The sequence below is a fragment of the Littorina saxatilis genome, linkage group LG17, assembly GCF_037325665.1.
Source record: "Littorina saxatilis isolate snail1 linkage group LG17, US_GU_Lsax_2.0, whole genome shotgun sequence".
In the NCBI taxonomy this organism is placed as follows: domain Eukaryota; kingdom Metazoa; phylum Mollusca; class Gastropoda; order Littorinimorpha; family Littorinidae; genus Littorina; species Littorina saxatilis.
The window spans coordinates 27,037,516-27,061,209 of NC_090261.1; the positions used below are offsets into that span (position 1 = coordinate 27,037,516).

General features: G+C 43.4%; 1 protein-coding gene across 1 annotated transcript; it reads right to left on the reverse strand.

The window, feature by feature from the left end:
* Positions 1 to 40: 40 nt before the first annotated feature.
* On the reverse strand, positions 41 to 23,680 carry LOC138953528 (cyclic GMP-AMP synthase-like receptor 1). Its single transcript, XM_070325363.1, has 4 exons — positions 23,087 to 23,680; positions 5,094 to 5,298; positions 3,848 to 4,103; positions 41 to 2,241 (listed from the first exon to the last, which is right to left on the reverse strand). The coding sequence occupies exons 1-4, from the start codon at positions 23,568 to 23,570 to the stop codon at positions 2,062 to 2,064; spliced, it is 1,125 nt and encodes a 374-aa protein (XP_070181464.1). The 5' UTR covers positions 23,571 to 23,680; the 3' UTR covers positions 41 to 2,061.
* Between the last annotated feature and the right edge of the window lie 14 nt (positions 23,681 to 23,694).

Sequence of the window (23,694 nt, forward strand, 5' to 3'; positions counted from 1 at the left end):
ACACAAGCGGCCAATGACTCTTTTTATTCTACCAACACAAACGGGCAATGACTCATTTTATTCTACCAACTCAAGCGGCCAATGACTCCTTTTATTCAGCAAACGGAAGCAGCAAATGACTCATTTATTGAACAAGACAATACAATGCATGTGACTAAGTTGGGGGATGGTCTTATCCCATGTAAACGCTCAGTCAGATCTCAGGTGGTGAGGCAAACTGTTTACATGGGAGGGAGTCTGCTTAAGCAAATATGCAAAAGTAGTTTGTATCTTTTTAAAATAATGTAAAACGTCCATCACTGGCTCGTCAGCCAGACGATATCTGTGTCTTCAAGCGTTCATTTCTTCATGTACAGTAATCCTTGCAATAAAAATCATCATTTTGCCAGCCCCTATGTACAATGCAAGGACATTTACGTGGACCATATAAACTAACGCTACGAAACACTACACCAGGATTGTTTTTTGTTCTTTTTAAAGTATGGTCACATCTTCTATGAGAATATTAGAATGCCCCTTGTATACACAACTCGTCAAGAGGGGGGAGCAGGCTGGGGGGAGGGGGGGGGGTGTGAGGAGTGGGGGTGTTGTTAAATAAGAGTTTGGGGTTGGTGGCTGAGCGTTAAAACGTGTTTTTTCAATTCATTCTTTGGAAAAAATGCCGTCTCCTAGACTTGTTTCACCAAGAACTTTGACAAAAGTTTCATTCAGACAATGATTTCATACCATTACTGGCCAATCTCCTAGACTTGTTTCACCAAGAACTTTGACAAAAGTTTCATTCAGACAATGATTTCATACCATTACTGGCCAACAAATATACATGTATTTCTGTCAATGCCCTGTCCATGCTTTGATGTTTGAGCATTGCTCTGTCATGTAGACTTTATTGTTTCTACACTGTACCTCCTAAGTTTATCATCCTTACGCACGCTGTTTTCTCTTGCCAATAAAGAAAATATTAAATTCACTCACACATTGGTTTTTCTTAAATCCAAATACCCAAAGGCAAATGGCACTTTCACACAGCATTTTTTCCAGCACAACTTTTCCCACACACACAACACAAGAGTTTCTTGAAGGTCCTACCTCTTGGATGCTGTGTACTGTATAATCTGGTCAACTTACAGTAACCACATATGCCACGTCAACAGGCAAACGTCCCGTTTCTGCGGAGTTGGCCCATATCAGGTCAACCGTCCCAATTGTGCAGGTTTTTGGGTTTATTTTGGATGTCTAAAGTTATGTTTACTGAGCGATTCCCGACCAACTTTTTCAAGACTTGACCAATTTTTTATTGGTGTAAGATCGCCCAAAAGTTGTCGCCATGTGAATTGTTCAACTAACCCGGTGATTTTTAACCGACTCCTTACGACTGGTGCCAGGAGGCATTGATAAGCAAGCTAATGAAAGAGTTCATTAGCACCCAGCTATGTGTATAAGCTAACAGCGACTGATCAAGTTAGTGGAAGTCGTTCCAAAATTGCTGGAAACCTGAAGAGTACGGTTTTGAGTCAGCTAACAGTCCGATGAAAATTTGGCGGACTGTACACATGGAAAACAACTGTTTGACAACTTTACCTTACCAACATCTTACATACTTCTGGTTCAAGAAAAATTGACTGCAAATCGGTTGAAAATCGTCTCCGTGAACAGCATTTATAGGATTCTGTCTCTACATTACAGGGACGTAGCAGACCCACAACATTTGGTACGGCGAGGGGAAAAAAAAGCCGATTTGCTTCCCAGGTCCATTGATCGACGTAATGTGGATGTGTTTGTGAACTCACTGTTTCTTCTCGCATCTGCTTTTGTTCTAGTTATTACCCCTGACTGATTTGTGAGGATGTGATCATCATCGGATTTCTTTAAATAAAAAAAGTCTAAAATTTGGTACGGCGATCGCCGTACCTACGTCCCTGCATTAACTTTTCAGCCACAGCTCTTCAACAAAACTCGTCTCACAATTGATAGAAAATTGTCCATGTAACCAGAATTTTACATTTGCAACTGTTACTAATAGCCAAGTCTTTTTTTCCTGAAAAAAAGTCTGACACAGTCTCAGCACTGCAGTCGGATGCTTTGGGTGGGGTTGTTGCAGAGTTCATCATGAATCTCGCGCAGACTCTGTGAGGTAGCCAGTAGCTCTTGCTGTGTGTACTGAGCGAGCAGGTTGCAGGACGGGACAAAGATGTGAGGCATAGACCCCTTCTCCAGGCAGACAATCAGGTGACGTAAGGCCTGCAAGACAGAGCCCGAAAAACAAGTGAAAGCATCTGTTTAACATCTGAGACAATCACCACATTTAAAACTGACACACACACACACACACACACATACACATACACACATATCATTGTAAACAAAATCTTTGCTCCTGGCCCTGGAAAATCCCTGGTTGCAGTCACATCAGAACAGAAACAAACCAAAGCTGAATAAATATCTAAGCCAGAATCACCAAGGTCTTTATTTATTTATTTATTAAGGAGATTTCTATAGCGCATAACTAAAAGCACTATGCGCTTTACAATATCACTAGGTATAAGCACACGCAAACATACTCTGATTAAATAGAACTTAGCCTAACAAGACATACTAAGAACACTAAACATTTGAGTTCATACAAAAATAGAGAATTAAATTAAATACTGGACAAACGATTAAAATAAGCTTAAGGCCTACACCGACAACAATGGACTATTTCAAATACAAAAATTTAGTTAACTATAAAAGGCAGTGCATAAAACTCCATAATCCTAAGAAGGTCGAACAAATAAAAAACATAAAAGACTATTTAACTATAATTACTTCATAAAAGTGACACGAGGGTACGACATGGATACCATCTCTGAGTCTGCACATAAAGTTGAACCTGTCCGTCCCTGTCAGGATTTGAACTCGTGACCCACAGATCACAAGTTCAGAACACAACCTACAGAACCACCCGGCCCCCAAAAACATCTTACAAGTCGCGTTAGGCGAAATTACTACATTTAGTCAAGCTGTGGAACTCACAGAATGAAACTGAACGCACTGCATTTTTTCACAATGACCGTAGTCCGCCGCTAGTGCAAAAGGCAGTGAAAGTGACGAGCCTGTACATGTTTAGCGCGGTAGCGGTTGCGCTGTGCTGCATAGCACGCTTTACTGTACCTCTCTTTGTTTTAACTTTCTGAGCGTGTTTTTAATCCAAACATATCATATCTATATGTTTTTGGAATCAGGAACCGACAAGGAATAAGATGAAATTGTTTTTAAAACGATTTCGGAAATTTAATTTTGATCATGATTTTTATATTTTTAATTTTCAGAGATTGTTTTTAATCCGAATGTAACATATTTATATGTTTTTGGAATCAGAACATGATGAAGAATAAAATAAAAGTAATTTTGGATCGTTTTATAAAAAATTAATTTTAATTACAATTTTCAGATTTTTAATGACCAAAGTCATTAATTAATTTGTAAGCCTACATGCTCAAATGCAATACCGAAGTCCGGCCTTCGTCGAAGATTGCTTGGCCAAAATTTCTATCAATTTGATTGAAAAATGAAGGTGTGACAGTGCCGCCTCAACTTTTACAAAAACCTGGATATGACGTCATAAAAGACATTTATCGAAAAAATGAAAAAAAACGTCTGGGGATATCATTCCCAGGAACTCTCATGTAAAATGTCATAAAGATCGGTCCAGTAGTTTACTCTGAATCGCTCTACTGTCTACACACACACGCACAGACACAGACACAGACACACACACACACCACGACCCTCGTCTCGATTCCCCCCTCTATGTTAAAACATTTAGTCATAACTTGACTAAATGTAACAATTAAAGCAGACCCACCTCCACTAGCCGCTCCCCCAGTTTGTCAGGAGTCCAGAGAGAATCGTCCGGTGACTGTTGACACGTGTGCAGTACCACCGTCCTCAGGTGGTAGGAGGACAGTGGTCTGAAGGCGTCTGTGTCGGAGGTGCGCAGCATCTTGAGGATACGCTCCACTTGTTTCCGCACTCCCTGGGGTGTGTCCAGGCCCCCCTCGTGTCGCAGTAAGTACTTCTCTGCCCTCACAAACGACAACCGCCACACACTTTCTTCTTGACTGGAACCGGAGAGAGAAAAACATTGATGAGGTTTGTGTTACTGTTGACTGTTTTCAGGCTTAAGGAGGGGTTGGAGAAGAGGGGTTGGATCAGGAGCGTGAGATAAAAAATTTTTTGTTAATGTGCATTCTCACTGCAAAGATGGGCGGGGATGTAGCTCAGTCGGCAGCGCGCTGGATTTGTATCCAGTTGGCCGCTGTCAGCGTGAGTTCGTCCCCACGTTCGGCGAGAGATTTATTTCTCAGAGTCAACTTTGTGTGCAGACTCAGTCTCCTCGGTGTCCGAACACCCCCGTGTGTACACGCAAGCACAAGACCAAGTGCGCACGAAAAAGATCCTGTAATCCATGTCAGAGTTCGGTGGGTTATAGAAACACGAAAATACCCGGCATGCTTCCTCCGAAAGCGGCGTATGGCTGCCTAAATGGCGGGGTAAAAACGGTCATACACGTAAAAGCCGTGGGAGTTTCAGCCCATGAGCGAACAAACAAACAAACAAACTGCAAAGAAAGCTACGACAGTACGGTGCGGTTTAAAGTTAAAAATAAACACATGAAAAGAAATTGACTTTGGTAAAGACAGAAAGGTCACTTTAATGTATTCAAAACTGACATTTTGTGCTTCTATAAATACTACGATTACAAGTTCACTATATATGTACGAATCATAGAGGCTGATGTAGCAGACGGCCACACAGAAAGGGAAGCAATCGTACTAAGACTTGAGATTTACATAAGTTTGAAAATGGACGGTTGTCTCCCTTTGCAATCTTTCCAGTGAGTTTCAGTCATAAACGTGTTTTTGATAAATCTGCGTAACCACACACACACACAAACCACACATACACAAACCACACACACACAGTGAGAAACAGTACACACACTTACACAGACACACACTCGCACGCGCACACACATACACACACACACACACACACACACACACACACACACACACACACACACACACGCGTTAAAAAAAAATGCTCACGTGAAAGGGCAGGCTAGAGGTAGAGCGAAGTAGCCCAGCTGACGACAGAAAGTGATGACCTCCGGGGTGAACCATGTCGTCATTTTCTCTGGAAGACCGAAAGAAGCGGTGCAGGACGGCCAGGCCTCGTGGAAGTACAGAGCGGGGACCAGCTGAAAGACGTACTGTTCTCCTTGCCGTTCAATCTTCACTTGTGTGTAAGGTTCTGAAATAGACACATCGTCACATGATCAAGACGACATGACGTCACATGATGAAGTCAACATAACGTCACATGATGAAACCGGCATGACGTCAGTCACATGATGAAACCGACATGACGTGTTGATTGTCCTACGCCGAAGTACCTGAAACAGATACGACGTCACAACATGACCTAATGCAGCATGACATCAGATCTGAAAGTGAATAAAAGACCTCATGTTCACCTCGGTGTTTGAATATGATTCTGAAATAGATACAAATTCCTATTATGACGTAATACAGCATGTTGTTGGATATAAAATGAGGCGATTTTCGCTCTATCGGCGTGCATTTGCGTTGATTATTTTGACCACACATCACGTGAACATATTAATGATAAAGAATAACTTCCGATCTGGAATAAGTTGAAAAACTTAACTTTTTCTTTTGCCCCTGTATGTATGATCGCATACTATTGCATGACGTCAGATCTGAAAGTAATCAGACCTCTTGAGTCGAGTACCGACCACGTACCAGACTGTTCGTTCTCTTTCAGAAAAGCTATAATTTGTACTTTTGACTTTCACATTCGTGTTAATGTACCACAAAAAGGGTGGCTCAATTGTTACAGCGATGACGCATTGTAGCCTATTTATTGTACAACCTATTTCAATGACTCCTTCTTCACAAGTCTTATATTAGAAAATTGGTTATGTGTTAAGGTCACTGCGACAACTATAAACACTCCGTGACACGAGATAATTTTTTTAAATTTCTCTCTGCGTCATATTAGACAAACATATTAGTCTTTTCAGTCAGATATGACACATCATTAATTTGACATCAGACGCAATTGTATGTCTTTCAACGTTTAACTGTTGGCGGCCGCTAGAATATGTGAGACGAGAGATACAAATTTGTTTTCTTGACTGCGATACACGCCATATAAAAAAAACACTCGTGGTGTAACATATATATACATATAATAGCAAGTAAAATAGAGGCTTGAGTCAGTAAAACAATGATATACCTGTGATGATCACACACTGACCTGCGGAGAAGCACATCACACACACACACACACACACACACACACACACACACACACACACACACACACACACACACACACACACTCACTCACGCGCACACACACACACACACACGCACAAACACACACACACACACACTGACACGGACACACACACACGGACACACACACTGACACGGACGGACACACACAACTCTAGTAAAGTTGTCGTAGCACGTCCGTCTATGGCCAAAGTGATCCGGGTTCGATTCCCGGCATGGGCGGTCTATTTTTCCTCCGGAGTAAAAATCTCGTGGTAGTAATTTTCTCGTGTTACACCGGCGCATTGATCGACCGAGCGGTCAGTGAACTCTGAGGAGACATTCACTCCCTGGTTGGTTGAGATAGAATGCCGTATCGGAGGGGCCACTTATACGTGTACGTCTGCTAACCTGCCTCAAATGCGTCTTTGTGTGTGTGGTTTTGGGGGTGGGGTGGGTGGGGTCGAAAGAGCATGCAAAAGAGAGACTGATGTAGACTTAGAGACATAGAGAGAGAGATGGAGGGCGGGAGAGAAAGAGAGAGAGAGAGAGAGAGACTGAGAGATAGGGAATATATAAGCAGTGCCCAAGTTATACGAGAAACCACATTTTTCATTTACGAAAGGCTCAAACTGCAAGTCAGCATTTTCAAGATCATCAAAGTTGGTGGATGTTTCCTGCACGTCATTATAATTCACAGGTTTTGCCCAACCATCCGGCTCATTCAACGTCCGTAGTTAGGACTAGGCGTATCCGCAACACCACTGGAGCTTCATTAGTCACTTTTAATCAACATTTCTCTATAATGCCTACATGTGTGTGTGTGTGTGTGTGTGTGTGTGTGTGAGTGTGTGAGTGTGTGTGTGTGTGTGTGTGTGAGTGCGTGCGCGCGCGCGCGTGTGTGTGTGTGTGTGTGTGTGTGTGTGTGTTTGTTTCTGTCTGTCTGTGTTCGTGCGTGTGTTCGTGCGTGTGTGAAATTAGGCATAGTTTCAATGGAGACGGTTGGAAGTGAACAAAGTTTATGCGCTTTGCAGTTGCAATGTTAGAGACGGGTAGGGACCAATCGCCCTCTTTTTGACGAAACACAAGCCATTTTTGCGACAGCAAAATCAGCGGCGAGTAATGAAGTCTCTTTTACATCCTCACTCACAACAGTGGCTGGTCCGGTAGGGAGATTTAATAAACGAAACGTCGGGACGTTTCGTTTTGAAGTTGTGGTAAACGTCATCATTTCGGGGGTCTCTCGCTGGAAAGGTGAAGGTCAACTGAAACGGAACGTGGAACGTCAAAACGCAGTCACGTTTTCCACCCCCAAAAAACGAACAATATTTCGTCAACTTTTGTGAGTATTTTTGCACACTAACAGTTTTATTTGTTGGCCATTTTATGCATTGCTAGATTCATCAACCCTTTCACAGTCTTTCAGCGCTGAGAATGTGTTCATTGGAGGTAGACAACTGTTGTGAACTGAAATATTTTGAAGGGTGCTGATCCTGGTACATTTATCCAACTTCATGGTGAAGAAAGCAAATGGCGAAGCAGAAGTAGGTCATCGCATCGAATTTTTATTCTGGCTTCGTATGTGATTTTGTATAAACAAAGTCTGTGTGATTTATTTGGACTGAAAATAATCAAAGTATGCCCGATTCTGGACCACCTCCTAGGGGTTTTTTTTCCATTCTGATCGAGGACAGACGTGATAATTTCACTTGAAGATTTATCGCCCTTCCTTCATTCCGAAACGAAACGTGAATACATCTAAATCTTGTCTGGGGCCTATGCCGTCTCGTTTCACGTTCCGTTTCGCGGGGTGACTCATTCACCAAACGAAACGAGCTGCAAAACGAAACGTGCTGTCCTTGAATCTCCCTAGTATGTAGCTAGTCATCGGTCGGCTGACCGTGAAACTGACGGTGGGTCGACGTTGAACCGCAAAAGTCAGTAATATGAGCGCGAACAACTGCCGGTCCAACTGAAAACAGTCGCCCGACTGCGGTTGGGCTTACAGGCACCTTTTTCGGTCGATCGACCGCAGTGTCTCTACTTGTTTTAACTTTCTGAGCGTGTTTTTAATCCAAACATATCATATCTATATGTTTTTAGAATCAGGAACCGACAAGGAATAAGATGAAAGTGTTTTTAAATTGATTCCGATAATTTAATTTTGATAATAATTTTTTTATATTTAATTTTCAGAGCTTGTTTTTAATTCAAATATAACATATTTATATGTTTTTGGAATCAGCAAATGATGGAGAATAAGATGAACGTAAATTTGGATCGTTTTCTAAAAACAATATTTTTTTTACATTTTTCAGATTTTTAATGATCAAATTTTCTCACCCTGTCCTTTACCACCCCCCCCAAAAAAAAAAATTTGAGTTTGGAAAAAAAAAGTTTAGGGTCGGCGCCGAAATTTAGATACCGGTACCGCCAAAACAGGACCGATGTTTACATCGGAAGTTGTAATGTTCTAAAAATACCACTGAGCGGCTGACTGTCTAGTCAGCCGACTGTCAGTGCTACCGCGCTGCACATATTACCCGTCAAAACACGGCCGGTCAGCAGACTGCAGTCAACTGACTTGACAGTCAGTCGACTGTGGTTGCTCGACCGTCCAAAATACGCTGTTCATATTACCGGCCCCTGAACAGCAACTTGTGCCCTCCCCTGTTCAAGATGTTCCAGCTGCATGGCATATGATACTCATAAACACATCTGACCCATCTGCCAGCTGAGCTGGTATTCGCTCCACCCGATCCGACAAAGGAATTAACACCTACTTGAAAACCACTGCTACATGCAGCTAGCCGAGGAATACAGAGGCAGACAGGCCGCCATATGACGTAACAACACCTGGGTCCGGTAATATGTAGCTAGTCATCGGTCGGCTGACCGTGAAACTGACGGTGGGTCGACGTTGAACCGCAAAAGTCAGTAATATGAGCGCGAACAACTGCCGGTCCAACTGAAAACAGTCGCCCGACTGCGGTTGGGCTTACAGGCACCTTTTTCGGTCGATCGACCGCAGTGTCTCTACTTGTTTTAACTTTCTGAGCGTGTTTTTAATCCAAACATATCATATCTATATGTTTTTAGAATCAGGAACCGACAAGGAATAAGATGAAAGTGTTTTTAAATTGATTCCGATAATTTAATTTTGATAATAATTTTTATATATTTAATTTTCAGAGCTTGTTTTTAATTCAAATATAACATATTTATATGTTTTTGGAATCAGCAAATGATGGAGAATAAGATGAACGTAAATTTGGATCGTTTTATAAAAACAATATTTTTTTTACATTTTTCAGATTTTTAATGATCAAATTTTCTCACCCTGTCCTTTACCACCCCCAAAAAATTAAAAAAAATTGAGTTTGGAAAAAAAAAGTTTAGGGTCGGCGCCGAAATTTAGATACCGGTACCGCCAAAACAGGACCGATGTTTACATCGGAAGTTGTAATGTTCTAAAAATACCACTGAGCGGCTGACTGTCTAGTCAGTGCTACCGCGCTGCACATATTACCCGTCAAAACACGGCCGGTCAGCAGACTGCAGTCAACTGACTTGACAGTCAGTCGACTGTGGTTGCTCGACCGTCCAAAATACGCTGTTCATATTACCGGCCCCTGCAGGCTCCCCGGCTCCCGTCTCTTTCTAGGATCAAAGACTAGTCAGAACATGGACACAGACGGCTAAGCGTGCTTAGGATCTACCGGTGACTGGACACGTGCATCTCAACATTTAACATTTAACAGATAATGGCATTACACAAAACATAAAGCGATCGGCAGCATGAACTACAAACACTAGACTGGACAATGACTGTCACACCAATATTGTGATCTCGCGCAAACGAATGTCGCGCTACCCTCCCTCCACCCCTTCCACCACCAAGACTAACAGGGGACAATGGAGTAAAAGTTTCGTACACCTGGCATGGGAAGTTAAATTGGTCGTGTTAGCTTGAAGTAATTTATTTGTTATTTATTCGTCAGGGGAGTAACATTTTTGTACGAAATGTTTACTCGGAACTCACCTGTCGTGGGGAGTCATTTTCTCGTGTGATGGGGGAGTACGTTTTTTTGTAAAGGGAGTAACATTTTCGTACGAAATTTTTCCTCCGGAGTAAACATCTCGTGGGAGTAATTTTCTCGTGTTGCACCGGCGCATTGATCGACCGAGCGGTCAGTGAACTCTGAGGAGACATTCACTCCCTGGTTGGTTGAGATAGAATGCCGTGTCGGAGGGGCCACTAGGTGTACGTCGGCTAACCTGCCTCAAATGCGTCTGTGTGTGTGTGGTTTTGGGGGAGGGGTGGGTGGGGTCGAAAGAGCATGCAAAAGAGAGATCTTTCTTTCTTTATTTGGTGTTTAACGTCGTTTTCAACCACGACTTGAAGGTTATATCGCGACGGAAAAGAGACTGATGTAGACTTAGAGAGAGAGATGGAGGGCGGGAGAAAAAGAGAGAAAGAAAGAGAGAAAGAAAGAGAGAGAGAGAGAGAGACTGAGAGATATAGGGAGACAGAGAGAGCGAGAGGGATGGAGGGTAGGAGAACTTGAGAGAGAGAGAGATAGACATAGAGAGAGAGGGATGGAGGGCAGGAGAGAGAGACTGAGAGAGAGAGACTGAGAGAGAGAAAGACAGAGAGAGAGAGAGAGAGAGAGAGAGAGAGAGAGAGAGGGATGGAGGGCAGGAGAGAGAGACTGAGAGAGAGAGAGACTGAGAGAGAGAGAGAGAGGGATGGAGGGCAGGAGAGAGAGACTGAGAGAGAGAGACTGAGAGAGAGAGAGAGAGGGATGGAGGGCAGGAGAGAGAGAGACTGAGAGAGAGAGAGAGAGAGGGATGGAGGGCAGGAGAGAGAGACTGAGAGAGAGAGAGACTGAGAGAGAGAGAGAGAGAGAGAGAGGGATGGAGGGCAGGAGAGAGAGACTGAGAGAGAGAGAGACTGAGAGAGAGAGAGAGAGAGAGAGAGAGGGATGGAGGGCAGGAGAGAGAGACTGAGAGAGAGAGAGAGAGAGAGAGAGAGAGAGAGAGAGGGATGGAGGGCAGGAGAGAGAGACTGAGAGAGAGAGAGAGAGAGAGAGAGAGAGAGAGAGAGAGAGAGAGAGAGAGAGAGAGGGAGTGTGTGTGTTTGTGAGTGTGTACGTGTGTGTGTCCACCCGTCTTCAGCACAGTGCGTGCTCATTTGCGTTTGATTTCGAAGATTGTTGTGATGTTGGGTACTGAATCAACGTATTGGCTATTACAACGTGAAACATGAACACAAGGACACCCACACTCTACAAGTGACCCTATAATTATGCTACTTAGCAAGAACGCGGACTTCATTCACAAAATAAACAACGATGATGTCACGGGAAGAGATGGGACTGACAGCGACAGACAAGTACAGCAGTGGTTTTCCTTTACTTTACCGTTCTACTAGCTCACTTGAGTGTTTTATTGTTCTGTTTGTTCAGGTGGGTGTGACTGACTGAATAGTTTATATTTTCCCCTCAGTATAATTATCTTCTTGCAGTACTTGCTCCTGTTGTCAAGTGTCTACTACTAGTAATTGTATTTCTTTTCGCTTTGTTGTCTGTCTGTCAGTCGGTGTCTGTCTATGTCAGCCTCTCTCTATCCCCTCACGCACAAACACACACACACACACACACACACACACACACACCCACACACACACACACACACACACACACACACACACACCCACACACACACACACATACACAAAACACAAAATTCACACACACACACACAAACCCACCATAAAGACCATCCCCTCCTCATCGTGGTATGGTGGTGAAACAGAACCAAGCTATGCCGTCGGAAGAAAATCGCTGAAATCTCACTGCCCCTAAAAAGTGGGGGTGTTTTTTCATTGTGAGAAGTATACCGGTAGGGTTCTCCCTTGGCGGACAGGTTGGTTGCTGGCTAACGGGGCTCTGGTGAAGACGGAGGTGTGCTGGACAGTACCGGTGTGACGGCACAGAGGCCCAAGGACACAAGCGGTCATCTCAGCAACCTCCAAACGGGTAGACTGGACTCGACAACCATGGTAGGTAACCAGTCTAGGAGAAGGAAAACTCCGAAATAGAACCACGGGCAGACCAAGCTCAACAGCCCAGGAAGGCAATTGGTCTAGGGGAGGGACCCCTCATCAACGTCCATGGCCGAAGCCGGAGATGCGGGACCCCCTGGGTGCCAAAAAGCACTGCATCACGCAAATCACAAAATGATGGAGACAAACCAACTCTAGTGAACGACGAAGAAGAAGAAGAAGACACACACAAACGAATTCAAGCGCGAACACTAAAACACACACACACACACACAAACATTTAAGCACCACAATCTCTCTCTCTCTCTCTCTCTCTCTCTCTCTCTCTCTCTCTCTCTCTCTCTCTCTCTCTCTCTCTCTCTCTCTCTCTCTCTCTCTCTCTCTCTCAAGTGTTCCCCCCCCCCCTCCTCCCGTAGCGAGAAACGATGGGGGAGGTCGAGGATTTTGGGAAACTGAATCAGAAAACACTGACGATGGAATATAGTGACAGCTATATAAAACAGTATAAGCAGATAAGGAGCAGAAAAGTCAGCATGACCACAATCCGCTCAACGTGCAGGCAGACACTGAACAACAAGATGCACGAATCGATACAGCTCATGTGCACAACAAGACTCTGATACTGACTGGCTTGCTCGGGGTTGGGGCAGGAGCTAGGTCTGGTTGAGAGTATGCCCTCCCCCCCAGTACAATATGCCTGTGGCCCTGATGATGCTAACCGTTAACGTTTATTTCTTCTCCGGAATTCCTAGACTGCAAAATCACCAGAGCATGGGTGGTAGGCCTAGAGTATATCTGTCGACTTTTTTTTTTAATTGACTTTATTTGGATTTTATTCATTTGTTTTAATTTAACTTTATTTTAATCTATTTTTCATTGTTTTATTTTTGCGGAACGGCAGGCAAATTTCACGACACATTGAGAAGACACAAGATATTGCGTCAAACTGCGGCAGATCGGAGTGCGCATGAGACACTCTGCCTATAGTTGTGATCTGCGACAGGCAACTATAAGTTTTGCCGTGTCCTGTGCAAGGCAACACCAAGCAAAACAGAAAAGTGCTGCTGCTGGGTGCATGGTCAGTGATACATGTAACAGTCTCTCAGAGACTCAATGTTTGAGTATTCTTCACGCTCTTGACACGAGTCAGGAGTTCGGAACATAGAGCATCTCCTAGCAGCAGAACAACGACCGAAAGAATTAATTCGGTTAGAAGTGGATTAAACTAGAAGTAGGACAGAGCCAATGAAGGGGGATACTAACTTGTAGTTATCATCGGCTTGTGATTCGGTGCTTTCGAGCTTTGGTCTCTCAGTTTTGCGTGTAGTCTTATATATATATACGACTTGTGTCTGTGTGTCTGTCTGTGTGTCTGTGTGTGTGTCTGTGTGTCTGTGTGTGAGTTCGCGATGCACGGCCAAAGTTCTCGATGGATCTGCTTCAAATTTGGTGGGCACATTCAGGTAGACCCGGTACAGGACACAACCTGGTCGATATTTCAACACGTGCTCTCAGCGCGCAGCGCTGAACCGATTTTGGTTCCACCTCAGCTATTTTGGTTCCACCTCAGCTACCCGGGCCCCCATACCGACACACCAAAGCCAAAGTTCTCGGTGGATCTTTTTCAAATTTGGACACCGTATTCAGCTACACCCCGGACACAATATCATCGATGAGATATTTCAACACGTGCTCTCAGCGCGCAGCGCTGAACCGATTTTGGTTTTTGTGTTCATTTCACCATTATAAGTAACTCTTCCTTATCTTCTCATCTTCTCCATGTTTTCAGCGTTTACCTCCCTTCCTTCGTATGGTGCACTATAGTATGAAGGGGGCATCTTCGGATATTCCCGGCGTTCTGTTACTATTTTTAGAAGGTCACCGCAGTGTCCAGAACGTAAATTGGACCCGTAAATTATCCTCACTGTAAAAGTGCAAAGGTCGAATCAATTTATAGCCACGCGAAAAATACACTGTCATCTATCTCTCTATAGATACGGCTTCTCTGTGTTTGTGTGTGTGTGTGTGTGTGTCTCTATGTGAGCAACACCTGTGCATTGTTCAGTTCTGTTTGTGATGTGGTCTGGCGGCTTTTGTGTAATTTTATGTGAAAGCGGACAAACACTCAAGTCCTTAATGGCTCAAAACCGTAGGACTTTTAATATTAGTTTTAACGTAATTTTATATACTGGCCTTCCTTTGAGAAGCCATAACAGTTCAAAAGGGCTTAGAGATAAGCTCTAACTTGCTCAGTCCTGTTTGAGTGGAGTTCGCCTCCAAAGGTGATTAACACGGTTACATTCGTCGACAAGGATGGGACTCGATATGGTCAGGAATGGCATTATGGCCACTGAATCATTTTCGTGCTGTTCCCATTCCACGAATCTGGGAGGGACCTAAGCTTGGCGGGTCCATTGTTCGGACCCGGCGAAGCCGGCGTACGGCTCTATGTACTTCTTTCCGGCGAAGCCGGCTACCCGGCGAAGCGGGTATTCATTCTAGTTATATCTATATATATATATATACGACTTGTGTCTGTGTGTCTGTCTGTGTCTTCGCGATGCACGGCCAAAGTTCTCGATGGATCTGCTTCAAATTTGGTGGGCTTATTCACAGAGACCCCGGACACAACCTCATCAATGAGATATTTCAACACGTGCTCTCAGCGCGCAGCGCTGAACCGATTTTGTGCGCGCTGAACCGATTTTGGTTCCACCTCAGCTACCCGGGCCCCCATACCGACACACCAAAGCCAAAGTTCTCGGTGGATCTTTTTCAAATTTGGACACCGTATTCAGCTACACCCCGGACACAATATCATCGATGAGATATTTCAACACGTGCTCTCAGCGCGCAGCGCTGAACCGATTTTGGTTTTTGTGTTCATTTCACCATTCCCAGTAACTCTTCCTTATCTTCTCATCTTCTCCATGTTTTCAGCGTTTACCTCCCTTCCTTCGTATGGTGCACTATAGTATGAGGGGGGCATCTTCGGATATTCCCGGCGTTCTGTTACTATTTTTAGAAGGTCACCGCAGTGTCCAGAACGTAAATTGGACCCGTAAATTATCCTCACTGTAAAAGTGCAAAGGTCGAATCAATTTATAGCCACGCGAAAAATACACTGTCATCTATCTCTCTATAGATACGGCTTCTCTGTGTTTGTGTGTGTGTGTGTGTGTGTGTGTGTGTGTGTGTGTGTGTGTGTGTGTGTGTGTGTGTGTGTGTGTGTGTGTGTGTGTGTGTGTGTCTCTCTATGTGAGCAACACCTGGGGATTGTTCAGTTCTGTTTGTGATGTGGTCTGGCGGCTTTTGTGTATTTGTATGTACTGGCCTTCCTTTGAAAAGCCATAACAGTTCAAAAGGGCTTACAGATAAGCTCTAAATTGCTCAATCCTGTTTGAGTGGAGTTCGCCTCCAAAGGTGATTAACACGGTTACATTCGTCGACAAGGATGGGACTCGATATGGTCAGGAATGGCATTATGGCCACTGAATCATTTTCGTGCTGTTCCCATTCCACGAATCTGGGAGGGACCTAAGCTTGGCGGGTCCATTGTTCGGACCCGGCAAAGCCGGCGTACGGCTCTAAGTATTTCATCCCGGCGAAGCCGGCTACCCGGCGAAGCGGGTATTCCTCTAGTACAGTATATGTGAAATGTGCTATTAACCTGCGCGGCATGCCCGGCTATAAGCCATATCACTATCATGGACAGCACACATTTTTTTTCTTTTCAGTGCGATGTGTTTCAGAGTCAGCTACCGGGATATCTTTCATCCCGCCGTTTGCACGATCATAAATAGGATCAACGTTAATGGCTAGATGGCTTACAATAAATCAGCGATATAAAGATTATATATATCTCCCTGTCTCAAAAAAACACGTAAGTCGTGTTCGTAACACCGTCGCAGCCATCCATTCTTGTTATCATTACACCCCCGTATATTCATGGGGGAATAGGTCTCACTCTGTCTGTTTGTTTGTGTGTCTGTCTCTTTGTCGGAACTTAGATCTCTGGTGCTTGTGGGTGGATTGAGCTGGTGTGTACTTTGGAAGTGGATACACACGCCTACAGCCAAAAATTGGGTCAGTTCATGTCTGTAGCGAAACATATAGGGCATAGTTTATGTTACCACAAATCCATTTTGGAATTCTACTTCATCTCCTGACCCCGTTTACAGTCAGCACTTGTTTCATTAATTGTCCTGATGTTAGCATGAAAATAGAATCTATCATGTGTCTTTCCAGAAACAAATTGAGAAAATGTCGATTGAGAACTGACTTGTATTGCCCTGTGGCTATTCCTTTTATAGTTCTGTTTTCAATCCTGTCTTACACCCCCCCCCCCCCCAACCACACACAAATCCCTTTTCATTTCATTCACCTAATTTGCTGTACGCGCCCAACCGCACGCGACAGGCTCGTATAACCGCACCCATGTTCTGCTGATGATTACAAAAAACTCTCTCTGTGTTTCTCTCTTCCCCCCTCTCCCCCCCCCCCCCCCCCCGGGCTCTCTCTTCCCTTTTACAGACTGACATAGCCACAGGTACAATCATCAAAAAAGCTTTCCATAAGCCAACCACAAATGAACACACACACACACGCAGCTCTCTCTCTCATGAACACAAACCACCCCCCCCCCCCCCACGCATACTTAAACCCAGAAAGGCCGACACTAAAACAGGCCCGCATTCCAGTCTAACAGAAAGGCATCACTTATCATAACAGCGTAACGTAAGTGTGCAGCCACAAATGGGCTTGTTTACTTCCAACACGAGCTGCACGTGCCAGTGACCTTGAGGCCCCCGCCTTCTGCAAAATCGATAGCCAGGGGAGTGTTCCTGCCAGCGGGTCTGGCACAGCCGGTTATCTTCAAAACAAACATCGTAAGGAGGAGATATATCGGAAAAAAATAAAAAGAAAGGGGGCAAGAGAAGAAAAATGTTGAAGATGAAACACAGACTCGTACAAAAAAAAAAAAAAAAAAAAAAAAAAAAAAAAACGGAAGGTAAAGTCGGCGAGAGAGAGAGAGAATTGAATTGAATTGAATTGAACTTTATTTAACAATAAATAGAGAGAGAGAGAGAGAGAGAGAGAGAGAGAGAGAGAGAGAGAGAGAGAGAGAGAGAGAGAGAGAGAGAGAGAGAGGCTGATGATGGAACTTTATTATTTTTTCAAGGATAGAGGTTTAAGGCGACGCCTTTTCTTACGCCGGTCAGTCCTTACGAAGATGAAAGAGAGATGAAAGGCGAAGAGAGGGAAGGGGAGGGGGTAGAGAAAGGACTGAGAAGATTGGGGAGAAAAGAAAGAATAAAACAAGAAACTGAAAAGAAAAGCAACAGACACATGCAGACAGAAAAAAATGGAAGAGGAAGAAGAAGTGCGAACGAACAAAACAAGCGAAACGCCGAGGGGCGTTAAAGCCCCGTGAGTCCTTGTCCCCAATCCCAACTTTGCCGCCATGTCGTCTGCTGCGACGACACAGGAAGATGAACCGAATCTCTCTCTCTCTCTCTCTCTCTCTCTCTCTCTCTCTCTCTCTCTCTCTCTCTCTCTCTCTCTCTCTCTCTCTCTCTCTCTCTCTCTCTCTCTCTCTCTCTCTCTCTCTCTCTCTCTCTCTCTCTCTCTCTCTCTCTCTCTCTCTCTCTCTCTCTCTCTCTCTCTCTCTCTCTCTCTCTCTCTCTCTCTCTCTCTCTCTCAATGGCCACTAAAGGTTAGGTGATAAAGGCCCAAAAAAATTCGTATATCTTTATACTCGTATATTTATACTTATTCTGGATGACTCCTTTGGATAAAAAGCTCATCTCTCAATATTTTCTCAGTTGTATTGAATGTCATCAACAACTAACATTAAAATACATATTATTTCAACTGCTATTGCACTGTTTTAAAGAAAATATCAAATCATGAATCGAAGTTATATTTGAAGCGGTGAAATACAAAAACACGTTTTTTTCGTTTTTCTCAAAACAGCAAAAGTTCAGATACTAGGTTTGTGAATTACAGCGACGATATGAAACTACAACAACCTCTTCTTGCCAGCACTCAAGCGTCGAAACCAACTGACAAACATTCAGTTCGAGTCAATGACGCGGCGCGCATGTAACCTGCCCTTGTGTCAGTCACATCTGCATAATAACAGCCAGCAACACTAACAAGCACTCACGTACAACTCGTAGAAACCAGCGGACAAACACGCAGTTCACGCTAACGAGCTCATATGTATGCAAAATCGGTTGCTTAGAAAGACCGATCAGATCCCGACTCGGTCGCCCGCGGACTTACCGTTGACGTTAAGCAATCGCTAACCACCTCCGGAAGGTGGGTGCACACCCAAAGAGGTCCAGGGCTTGAAATAGAACAATATGAAAAAGGAGGAAAGTTTTGTGTGTGGACTATCAAAATGGCATAGCAAAATAGAGGCACCCCTCTTGAGGGTCCAAGTATTGCTCCTAATCTCCCACCACGCCCCCCCCCCCCCCCCCCATTTTTTTGGTTTCAAACTGGAAACAAATCTTAGCTATATGGTGCATAACTTTGGGCGAAACAGAGAGGAGAACCGGCTTGGAGTATTAAAGGGAGGAGGAAAACAGGCTTTCGTTGGAAAATGTGTTCCAAGCTTAATTGGCGTCGGCATTCGGTATTCGGCAAAACGTCAACACTTCTTTCAAATCGCTGAAAGGGTTCCGGCCAAACGTACCAACAAAATAACAAATCCTAGCGACACCCCTGCATGGTACGGACACGGACAAAACGAGCAAGTTCTACAAAGCTTTTTCCCAGAAGATCTATATAAGACAGTTGTCATCATGAATACAGTTTACGTACAAATGAAATTAAAACTTGAAGTCAGCATTTTTGATTTTATCTCATCATCTCAGTGGTTCTCCTAATCACCACAAAAGTCAGAATACCGACGGCACCCCACCCCCCCCCCCCCCCCCCCTTTTTTTTAATAGAATGTTGTTGTTTTTTAAATCAATAAAACAAAATCGACATTTCATTCGGATAAAAATGACAACTTTTGTTGCGAACTGCTTAACACATACGGATAATCCGAGATAAGTCTACATTTAGATGCCTTTCTGGTCATGTTTAACTAATCTCCAATGACGAACACGCTTCCGATGACGTCGAATTATGACTGACTGGGTAGCTTACGGTAATACTGCTTTTGTACGCAGTAAACATAACTTCTCCTCATACGCATTACGTGCATGTAGCAACATGAACTTTTTTTAGGCCAAAAAAAAAAGAGGTCTGTTTACGGTAACATAGGCCAAAAAAAATAGGGTCGGTAGGTCGGGAATTGTTTTTGTTTTTTTTTCCAAAAAACCATATTTTTACGTTATTTTGCAAAAAAAACCAAAAGATTTTTTTTTCTTTTTTTCCCCTAAATGCCAAAAAAAAGTCTAGGGTCGCGCGAAAAAAATAGGGTCGGTCGGGTTACCGTAAACAGACCTATTTTTTTTTGGCCTTATGTCCGTGTCACAAATGCGATTTTCAGCACATATTTTTTTCATTCCATTGAATCTGTTTTCTTGTTGATCATCTCGACAGTTGTTCAACTTGCTTTTCAACTGAAATAGACGAGAACAAGAAGTTTAACTTGATGTGTTGTTTTTCTGCGGAGGGAAAATCACCCTCAACTTTTACATGCCCGCGAAGAATCTGTCACACACGAAAAAGAACTTTCGCTAAACAGCTATTTGTGCTGATAAGATGGACGCTATTTGTTCTTTCTTTCTTTATTTGGTGTTTAACGTCGTTTTCAACCACGAAGGTTATATCGCGACGGGGAAAGGGGGGAGATGGGATAGAGCCACTTGTCAATTGTTTCTTGTTCACAAAAGCACTAATCAAAAATTTGCTCCAGGGGCTTGCAACGTAGTACAATATATGACTTTACTGGAAGAATGCAAGTTTCCAGTACAAAGGACTTAACATTTCTTACATACTGCTTGACTAAAATCTTTACAAAAATTGACTATATTCTAATACAAGAAACACTTAACAAGGGTAAAAGGAGAAACAGAATCCGTTAATCGCCTCTTACGACATGCTGGGGAGCATCGGGTAAATTCTTCCCCCTAACCCGCGGGGCCGGGGAGACGCTATTTGTGAACTTAGATATCAACCGGAAAGAATATTCTGTGTTTGCAAAAGAAACACCCGGCCACATTTGGTTAGTGAATTGAACAACAACAACAACAACAACAACAACAACAACAACAACATAACATCCTCCAAGAGAGCTCTCGTGTTAAACAAGCATTGTCAGCTTTTTTCATCCATACGATATTAACGACATAACAGAAAACACAAAGCAATAAAATAATAACAGTCTTCTGGACATCGTCAATTATTGCTCACAAGGGGAACAGTATTCGCCGGCACGTGCGAATCGATTCTGCACACACAAACAAACAGACGCACGCACAAACAAACACGCACAAGCAAACACAGACACGATATTCAGGGTCCTTCCCGCGAGCTCTCCAGGCACGGTCTCCTTTTTTCACGCGTATCATTAATCTGGCGACAGAACAGGACACACAACAACGCCGTAAAGCGATACATTAGCAATTACCATAACGGCGTACCGGACATTCAATATTACACATTACAGGAGCAATATACAACCCTGCACGCAACGTACGAATCGATTCTACGCAGTTACAGAACGCTGGCTATTGGTGATGACTTCGTACAGAACCTTTTTCGTTTGCTGTTGCTCGTTGTCTGTCTGTCTGTCTGTCTGGAGAATTCGTCTGAGACAAGTAACTTTGTTCATTTGTTGCTGCTCTTTGTCTGTCTGTTTCTATTTCTGACCGTCTGTCTGTCATGTCTCTCTCCTCTTGGCGGCACGTGAAACTGAGTGAATAAAAACCCACATAAACACAAGAGTTGTTGTTGCAAAATCAAACTCTCATTTTTCAGGTATTAAATTCCGGAGCGAAAAAACACGACGACTGCAGCGTTTCTTGTGCTATTCAAATGTCTTTGTTTTTCATTCTTGTCTCTATCTGTATCGAAATTCATACATCCGATGTTTTCTTTGCGTAATGCCGGTAAACATCATTCAGTCAAGGCTCTCATACGAGATTAGCCAAGCTTCAAGCTTTGTTAATAACTGTCTATTTCCATTTGTCTATTTCTACACAATGTCAAAACAATGTCCGGCGACGTTTGTCTGTGTTGCGAAATAAGTCCAAACAGCGAGAAAAAAAATAGCCGTCAAGGTAATGGAAGTTTATTTTGAGGGCAACGAAATTTCCACGAGACTGATACGTCAGTGACTGCCACTGAACATATAGGGATTCCTTGTTGTTGTTTTGTGTGTGCGAGAGGGGGGTGTGTCGAAGCTTGAATGTGTGGCAGGCTCTAACGTGGGAATACTATCGTTTTCACAGCTCAATCTTCCCCAGCCAGACGACGTGCGGGGGGGACTTTTAGAAGTTTAAATTGGTGACAGAATGAACAGTCTATAGCAGGGCCGTCTAAGGTACCCTTTTCTTCCACAAATAGGTAAGAACATCACAGGATAGTTTGATAAATGAGGCAAAACTCTGTTCCACATCTGCTTAATTGTTGGGATTTGTTATTCTTTTATTAATTTTCTATTTGTGCTAATAAGTGTCCAGTAACTCCCTCAATAAAAAGCTGATCAGTTGTATTCATATATATAATTTGTATACAAGTTTTGGATCAAATTATAATTTTGATTCTGGAGGTGCATTAAAATCAAAATTCTGATGTCATCAAGATGATTTGCAGAGGTTGGGTTCTTTGGTACATAATATTATAATTCTGCTTGTATAGCCAGAAAACATTTTGACAAAAACTGGAATACTGATCTGAAACAGCAGATATAATAGAACCTGTGTGATATATGAAAAAAAATTCTCATTTTATCCAGTTCAGATCATGATTTTGGTCTCAGCTGGTTGAGATCAGATTACTGATTTTAAAACTAGGTTCTGATTCTGACAATCTGAGTCAGACCGGCTCATGACTCATATTTTCACAATTATTATGAAAAAATTTATTCCGATAGTTCTGTTTCTACAGGCTAGTCCTTAAGAGGCATTACACTGTAAGACAGGAAATTTCTTCATTTTTGATAGTTCTTTCTGTAGCACCAGATAATGTTCTTTTCAAGTACAGGTTTCTGTTTTGCATCCGATCGATACAAACTGTGACAAACAAATAACAATTTACTTCAAGACATAAGCATGGCTATCAGTGCGTAGTGTATGTTTCAGTTTGCTGTATTTCATGAACTTTGGACATTCCAGTGCTGTGTATTAGCTCACATGTCCAACTGTCAAAATCAAAAAACAAAACTGCACAATGGCATGCCAACAAGAAACAAAATACATACATACCAACAAGCTAAGGAGACTTAAACTACAATAAAGATGTAACAGCATACAAACAAGCTATAAGCCTACTAAAAGTACACCAATGTCACAGCAAACCAACAAGCTCAGGCTTATGAACAAAAACATCCAAATAACACAACAACACCATTATAAATTAACAGACTAGGGCCACTAAAACGACAATAACAAGAACCTGACCGCATACCGATTACCACTACTTCAATAGGCTGAAGGGGAGTGGCTATTGGCTAACAGTACAGAAGAAGGCCGTGGCAAAAGCTCACCTTTGTAGGAAACTTGCACGGTACCGTTGTGGAATATATCCGCAGCTATCATGCTGACAAGTTTGGAAAAATACTGACGGATTTTGGTGGCTGAGAGAAAAGAATGAGGTCCGTGGCGCACAGGTACACACAAGTCGACCGCCCACATGTCGTTGCTAAAACTATGGGCGAACATCACCTCTCCGTACCCAGACAAGTTCGGGTTGCCTTCCGACAGATCCCTGAAGGACTTCATGCTAACAAGGCTGTCCAGGACCACGATCAGTTCGAACTCGTCACTGGCCGACACTTTCATGGCCTCGAAGTACTGGTCGGTTGGTAAGGGCACATAGCACTTGAACCTGGCGTCTGCTCGACCCAGAGCCGCCACGATGGGTTGAATGACCGAGTTCATGCAGTAGCCGATCGCATCTCTCGACACTCGACGAGAAGCCTCCACCACTTCCACGCTGAACCTCTGCAGCAGCGGAGTCAGCTCGTCCATGCTGATTCCTCCACTCTTTTTCTTCTTGGAGTCAAAAGATTATTGACGGTCGTGTCCGCTAGCTGCCACACGCACACAGGGAACACGCCGCGCAACTGCGTACAACAGTGTGTGTGCTCTGTGA